At 45.3% G+C, this 8,051-nt stretch overlaps 1 protein-coding gene across 1 annotated transcript; it reads left to right on the top strand.

Annotated features, from left to right (window-relative positions):
* The first annotated feature begins 1,799 nt into the window (after positions 1 to 1,799).
* LOC149864284 (olfactory receptor 13H1-like) lies at positions 1,800 to 2,732 on the top strand. The gene has a single exon (XM_090049077.1). The coding sequence runs from the start codon at positions 1,800 to 1,802 to the stop codon at positions 2,730 to 2,732; it is 933 nt and encodes a 310-aa protein (XP_089905203.1).
* Positions 2,733 to 8,051: the final 5,319 nt, after the last annotated feature.

Here is an 8,051-nt window from a genome sequence, read left to right as displayed (position 1 = left end):
CACCTCAAGCCAAAGTTAGAGTGACTTAGCTCGCTTCATCTGTTTCAGGTTCATGCAGACTGAACAGCTACAGTGTAATACCTACTGCTTATTCCCCAAGAACAACACTCCCTTCCATTTTGAAGCAGCTACAAGTGTACCTTTGCCCACAGCCAGAATGTGGTTGTCTTTTTATTGAGGTCTGTATTATTTTTTCTGTTTCTATCAGTGGGGTATGTATGTTTGGCCATTATTCCTGGTAGTCATGTGTGCCCTGAGGCAAGCCTGGGATCCGACATCCAGAGATGCTCTGGCATCCAGCCAAACTGTCTCTATGGTGCCCCCTGCTACCCTAATATGCTGCATTCACATGCGGGGGAAGCAGGAGCGGTGCAAGGCTGTGACCTGGGCACTGTCCCCTGTAAGTAGAAAGATCTGATCGTAGCAAGGGAAGAAAGAAAGGGTGTGTCATGGAGAGCAAGGCATTTAAAGGGAATTTTTTCCTTAAATCCCCAACCATGAAATGGATTGCTCTTTCCATTTCCTCATTATTATAAAATGATAAAATCACATCTCCTAGCAGACAGGAATCTTGGCTAAGACCAAGCTAATTTTTCCAGTAAAATGTCATATAAATGGAGAGTTGATAATTTGTTGATGAATGCTTTGAGCTCTTCAGAGATACAGATTGTGGATTAATATAATTATAGTTTAAAATTGCTCTGGTCAAACCAGTACACAATTTGTGGTTTATATTAACTGAGGATAAAAAAAAATCCTGTCAGCACTTGACCAATATAGATTTGAGTTATATCTGTAGTTAAAGACATAAAGCCTTGAGTGTGGACACAATTACACCAATAATAGGTGTTTAATAACAGTATTGATTTGCCCATACTTAAGCACAGAATAGTTATAGTGTTATAAGACACATTTATACTAGTATAGTGTATCCAGACCATATAGCTTCATTATATATCCGTATAAAAAACACAGTGTTGTGTCCTGCTCTGACAGCCTGATCCAAGCTTATTCAAGTGGGAGTTGTTCCATCAACTAAAGTGCACCTTGGACTAGCCTCCAACTGCTGTTCTTCAAAGCAGGTAAAAACCCTCAGATTCCTGTTAATAGCTAAAGTAGGCTATTTAGCTTACATGCTATTTTCCCAAAGGTACAGTGCTTAGATATCTGGGTTCAGTCCTATGATGTAAATTTTGGTAACAGTATGCTTCATTATAGGTGGAAAACAACCCCAAGAAGTCAGGAACAAGAGTGGAAGAGGTGAAAAAATCAGCACCAGCTAGTAGAAAGGCCTTTTCATGTCAACAAGGGGAAGGTGAATATCCTCTTCCCTAGGAAATGTTGACATTTGAGCAAAGTATCAGACAATATGCTGATTTGACATGGTGCCATGCTGCACTTGTACCTGGGATGTCTCATGGTTCCAAAACGTTGTTCTCAGACCAGCATGCTCCAACATCCCCTACTGCTCCCATTGTGAGGTCAGAGGCTGCATCATATAATACTTCCCGCACATGGTGCATCAGGAGTGAGCTTGCCCTACAAAAGAGGTCAAGGCTATCATGCATAAGCACTTCAACTCCCATACAACCAGATAGGGAAATATTTATCCAAAATATTACATTTTTCAAGGTTTTATTTTTCACAAACTATTGATTTTTTTTCTGCAAAAGTCAGAAAATGTAAGGAAAAAGAGTTCAGTCAAGAAGCAGAATTCCTGTTGAAAGTCCTAGTGCACGTTCTGCTGTTTGTTCTCTTTTTCTATAGAGTCCCCTGGCATGTGAGACTCGGACAGCAACATGGGAGGAAATAATGACTCTATAGTGACTGAGTTCATCCTGCTGGGACTTTCCCAAAGTCCTCCTGTAAAAATCACCCTCTTTGGTCTATTTCTAATTATCTACTTAGTGACCATAGTTGGAAATGGTCTCCTCATCCTGCTCACCAGGGTGGATTCCCAGCTGCATACACCCATGTACTTTTTCCTCAGCAACTTGTCCTTCATAGATATCTGCTATACCACCAGCACTGTTCCTCAGATGCTCATTCACTGCCTCTCTAAGACGCTCTCCATCTCCCTGACCAGGTGCTTCACCCAAATGTATATCTCTCTTTTCCTGGGCATGTCTGAGTGCCTCTTGCTGGCTGTGATGGCTTATGAGCGATGGGTGGCCATCTGTAAACCACTACTCTACACTCGCATCATGAACAAGAGAGTTTGTAGCTGCCTGGCAGCCATTGCATGGAGCACTGCTTTCCTCCTGACCACAGTGCCTTCTCTTACCATGCAAGCTCACTTGTGTGGGCCCAATATTGTCAACCACTTTGTGTGTGAAATCCAGGCCATGCTGAAATTGGCTTGCTCAGACACACACAACAACCAGATTATGATATTTGCCACCAGCATCCTCACCCTACTCATGCCCTTTGCCTTCATCCTTATCACCTATGCCCACATCGTTGTGGCTGTCCTGAGGATCCACTCTGCCAATGGCAGGATCAAGGCCTTTTCTACCTGTGCCTCCCATCTTACTGTGGTTGTCATCTTCTATGGCACAGCCATCTTCATGTATCTAGGGCCTCAATCCAAATCTTCCTCAGACCAGGGAAAAGTGATTGGTGTGTTTTATGGAATTGTGACACCTCTGCTGAACCCACTTATCTACAGCCTGAGGAACAAGGATGTGAAGGGGGCACTGAGGAAATTAGCAGGAAGGAAAAGTTATACTTGAGGGCTACGTATACTTTCTGGGGGAATTTTTGTTATGGATGATAACATTACCCATGCTTTTAGAATCATAGAATCAATGAATCGGAAGGGAGCTAGACAGATCATCTAGTCCAACCCCCTGCCATGGGCAGGAATGAGCAGGCTAGAGGGACAGGTGCCCTGAAATGTGGCCAGTCTGGGAAAGGTAAGAAAGTTCCTAGAACAGGGGTGGGCAAAATATGGACTGTAGGCTGAACCTAGGCCAGGACAGATGCCTACCAATTGATTGTATCCAGCCCTTGACTGGCCCCACAGTGCTCTGAATGGGGCCAATCCCTGTCCACTACTGCCTAGGGTGGCCTGCACCACACTCCCACCTGCACCCACGCTGCATCCACCAGGCAGCACTACCCTGGCTCACAGCATCCCAGCAGGGATACTCCCATTGAGGCTGCAGCCACCTGGATACTGCTTTGCTCCCTCCACCTCCAATGGCTCCTCCTGCTCTTCCTCCGGCTCCCTCTGTGGCACTCCAGGAAGCCTGGAGAATGAATGCCATATTGGGCACCATGCTGGGGAAAACTGCAGGCAGGCGGCTTCTGCACCAGAGCATGGGGCTCCAGCTCCAACTCCAACTCCCATCCACCTTCCACCTAATCTGCCACCTGCCAGTAGCTGCTTATTGTTCTGGATGGGTGTAGAGGGTGAAAGGCAACTGGGTACTGAGCTGGTGCATACACCTCCAACCCCTGCTCCCACCACCCTGGCCAGCTTCTGGGACCTAGCACACAGGCACACACATGCACACACCCACTGACCCCACACACCCCACATACCTTCCCACCCATGCCCCAACACATGCATATAAAATGATATCTTCTGAAAGATGGTGTGTGTGCAGCTCTCAACAGCTCACCAAAACTCATTAAGTAGCCCTCCAGCTGAAATAATTTCCAGCCTCTAGCCTAGAAGGATAGGTGCCTGGTAAGGATAGGTGACCTGAAAGAAAAAAAGAGGGAGAGAGGTGGGCTCAGGATTGGATGGACTGGCAGCGTGGTGATGAGCTAGATGGAGCAGGAGTCATAACAGAAGAAGAGACATAGTAAAGCTACCATGGCACTACAGCAGCCATGGGGCAGGGTGGGGCAGTGAGTGGGGCACAGACAATGTTACAATTCACTACAAGTAAAGGCAACTATTGGCCTTTTATCCTAAATGAAAGACCAATAGTTGCAATGCCATAAAATATCTATGAATGAGGTAATTAATCAAATGAACACAGAATCCCCTAAGCCAACAGTTCCCAAACTCTGACAGATTGCACACTACCACTTTAAAATGATACAACTTTACATACCATCAGCAATTTTTTTGTCATATAAAGTAATTATAATAAATCTGTCAATGTGTACCGCTGACAGGCTGTCTGTGTCCCACTGGTGGTATGCATACCACAGATTGGGAACCACTGCCCTAGGCGAATTCCAGTTGTATGTACAAAGAATGCCCACATATCCCCATTTCAATAATCCTCCCACAAGTTTTGGCCCTCAAAGTTACTTTGCCTGTCAGCTTCAGTCCACAGGTTTTTTTTCTGTCATTCTATTTCTGACTCCATCACACATGCACACACCATTACAACCATTAGTGGCCCATGTCCTATATTTATAATCAGTTTCATGGTTCTGCATCTTATCTTCCCTGGGTTAGTTGTTGTTCATACCATAGACAGTGTCTTCCGTTGTTTCAGGTGTCACCTCCCTCCAAAAAAACAAAAACCAAAAAACCCAGTTAAATTCTACTTTTGTTCAGCTTTGCATACCCATCAACTCAAATCAGAGTTACAATTGTAGAACTTTTGAGTGTTGGCAGGATCTGCTATTCTCTAAGTTCTCTAAGGGATTTGGGGATGCAATTCCCATTGAAATGGGAAGAAGCATTACATCTAAATCACAAGATGGTTTGAAAGCCTTTCTGAAAAAAAACAAGAGTTTTTGAACTACTATCATCTGTAGAAATACAACATAAGACAAAAAGAGTAGCATTTTATTTCCCACTGAAAATATGTAAAAATCAGGGTGGGCTCAAAAATGTCATCTACATGACCAAAGGGTAGGTGGTTTTCTATTTTCTTCTGCAGGTCTGTAAATATAAATGTAGGACTTTTGTTTTCCATAGTGAGGAAGTGTGTTTTATGTTTCTGTCTGTGGGTTCCTATGGAGGGAGACTGTATTAGGAATCTAACTGCCCACATGGGGTAATGGGAAAGCAGTGCCCCACTCTGGGCTCTCCATGAATTCTCCAACATCCCCTTGATGCAGGCTCTTACCTACCTATGACCTAGCATTCTACCTGCCAGCCTGGCACCAGCAATTGTTGGCTCCAAGCAGAGCACTCCTTGGGGGGTCCAAGGCAAGCTGGCACTGTCAAGAAGTATAGAGCTTGGGGAGAGGAAACAGGCAGAAATGATGTAGCAGCCACTTGCACAATACTAGCTGCAGGGAGGCAGCTGTAGTCCTGAAGCCATGGAGGCATGGGTGGGTTATATGAGCACTTAACACCTTGCCAAAGCTGTACTTAGGATATCCTAAAGACCTGGCTAGTGGACCCTGGGATCCTAGCACTGAAATCCCCCTATCCTACTTGCATTTGCACTTTCATGGTATGTTAACTGGGCATGCTTGTAGTAAATCTAGCCAATTACTGGAATGGTTCCTTTGTCCTAATCACCATACCACCCACTAATCCCAAAGTTATTCCTCGTATTCCTAATACGAGTAATACAAACACAGATCCAGACTCAAATAAGCATGTATTCCCCTGACCAGCTCCATACTTTACACAAGGATCTGGGCCTCCTAAATGAAAATACAGTCACCCTGTGGATAGCACAGGCAGAGGAACATGGATTCCTGACCACTGTGGATTTGGCTCATCTAATATGGGTCCCCTTTGCTCTGGGAGATTTTGCAACCTTGACTCCCCAAGTGGCATTGGTGCCTACACAGTCAGATGGATTGCAAATTGGCTGAGGGGCCGCACCCAGAGAGTGGTGGTGGATGGGTCATATTTGACCTGTTATGAAAGCTGATAGGAAAACAGAAAGTCAGAACAGCCTCACTGCTCATGCATAGGTGCCACATGTTTTCCTATTGGCTTCCATAATGCCCATGGTGCCTAACCATTGATTGCCAAGGCTTAAACAAAGTCACCCCCATGACTGCCCCAGTGGCAGCAAAATACCCAGAGGTTATAGCAGCCATAGCTTGAGGATCAAAATGGTTTTCTGTGTTAAAACATTCAAATGCCCTTTTTGCCATCCCTCTTCACCAAAATTCTTATTATAAGTTTGAGCTTACATTCAAAAGAGAGCAGTACAGCTTTGCTCAAGTACCACAGGGTTTGCATAATGCTTTGGCAATGTGTCATATACACATAATATGACTACGGAATCAAGCTGCCAGAATGATCATATCATCTCATTTGTCAGTAACATTCTAGTTCATTCCCAAAGCAAAAAAACAAAAATTGAAGGTGATACAGGATACATTACAAACTCTGAGTCAGGCTGCGTTTAAAGTAAATTTAGCAGAAGCTCAGCTCTGTCAGAAATCAGTTAATTATCTAAAGATGCAGACAGATGTTAGGGTCGCACTCTAACTCATGTTGTTGTTCATCCTTTGCATTTGAAGATGACCATGACATCACTTGTTGGTTTGGTTCCTGTGAACACATGAATGGCTGATCAGGCCAATTTGTGCTTTGAACTGTTTATGGCAGACAGAGCAAGAGATACTGCTCTGGGTTGCTTGATCAACAGTGGACATGAAGCTGTTGTGAGATTTACACTGTTTGCACTTCTGTTCTGCCTCAGTCATTCTTCTCCACTCATAGATGGTAACTCCAGTACCGATGAGGCTTCACCAAGTGGAACAATCATGAGCGAGATCCTCCCAGGACTTTGGGTCAATGTTGAAATGTCTCAAGGATGACTTGAGGGAGTCCTTGAAGCTTTTCTTCTGGTCTCCCTGAGAATGCTTTCCCTCCTTTAGCTCATCATAGAAGAACTTATTTGGCAGTTGCTCACTTGACATCATGGTGATATGGCCTGCCCATCTCATCTGTGATTTTATCAACAGAGTGTGAATGCTTGGAATGCCTACCTGTCTAAGAACCTCAGTGCCTGTTGTAGCAGGGCACTGGGATGTGCCTGCTCCTTTAAGAGAGCAAGCAGCCTGGGAGGCTGCTTGGAGGTGGCAGGGGGCAGCTAATGGAGCAGAAAAGGGCTCAGGCCAGAGCTATATTAAGCCCAGCGCCTGCAACAGTCACTTAGTCTGTCCCTGGCAACCATGAAGTGAGGCTGCAGGGTTCTGCAGAGATCTGGATTTAGCTAAACATCACTGGATTTTACAGGCAAGTGTCCTTTATGTTAAACCCCTAGGAGATTTGAGGTATCTACCAGAAGGCTGAGATGATATTTCTTTATTTGAGTTACACTGGTAGTTTAGCCTTGAGGCCTGCTGTGGCAGGCTAAAAACCTATTTAGAGAACTGGTGACCCAGGAGCTCTCAGACAGAGACTGGGGCCAAGTAAAGGAGTCTAGGAGCCTAGGAAAAGGCTGAGACCTGGACCAGAGGACCCATGAGCCTGGGAAAGGGCTGAACTGATTCAGAGGATCCATGAGCCCAGTGCAAATTAAGCCAGACTACAGGGTCTGAGAGCCCGGAGGAGAGGTTGTGTGTGGGACCAGGGGTCCACGAGCCAGGAGGAGGGACTGCATTTGGGACCAAGAGTATGAGAACCTGGAGGAGGGGCTACATGTAGGACCAGGGGTCCAAGAGTTCAGAGGAAGATGCCATAAGGGACAAGAGGGTCCAAGGGCCCAAGCGGGCTGAGTGTATAAATAATTTACATCAGAGAGAGAACAGCTGCGAGGCTTGCGGCATGGTGTAGGGGAGGAAAAGGAGCCACACAATTTGCCCTTAAGGCTACCGGTGCCCTACAGGGGCCTAGTCAGGCCAAGATGGATTTGTCAGACCTGAGAGCTGGATTGAGGCTAGTGGGCAAATTAGAGAACCAGAGGGAAATTATTAGTATTAGGGCTCATTCTACAGCCTGTTGGCAGCCTCCCTTAATCAACTTTTTTTATTAAGAACAAGTCATGGCAGGTAAAGCAATCTAGGGACAGTGACATTAAATTCCAAGCCAGACAGGAGCTGCAAGGCCACCAGGGCGTTGGAGGATGAGCAAGAGATTAATTGCCTCCTCACTAACAGGTGATTGTTGATTGAGGATGTTGTTGAAGTGTTTTACCCATCTCTGTGTAGAAGTAAATTTAGTC

Source organism: Crocodylus siamensis, chromosome 5 (genome assembly GCF_052110815.1).
Source record: "Crocodylus siamensis isolate JL-2025a chromosome 5, ASM5211081v1, whole genome shotgun sequence".
In the NCBI taxonomy this organism is placed as follows: domain Eukaryota; kingdom Metazoa; phylum Chordata; order Crocodylia; family Crocodylidae; genus Crocodylus; species Crocodylus siamensis.
Note: the sequence above shows the minus strand (reverse complement) of the source record. Positions and strands in the feature narration are given on the sequence as shown.

Excerpts from the sequence above, each read along its gene's own strand:
- LOC149864284 (XM_090049077.1), top strand. The coding sequence starts at position 1,800 with ATGGGAGGAAATAATGACTCTATAGTGACTGAGTTCATCCTGCTGGGA.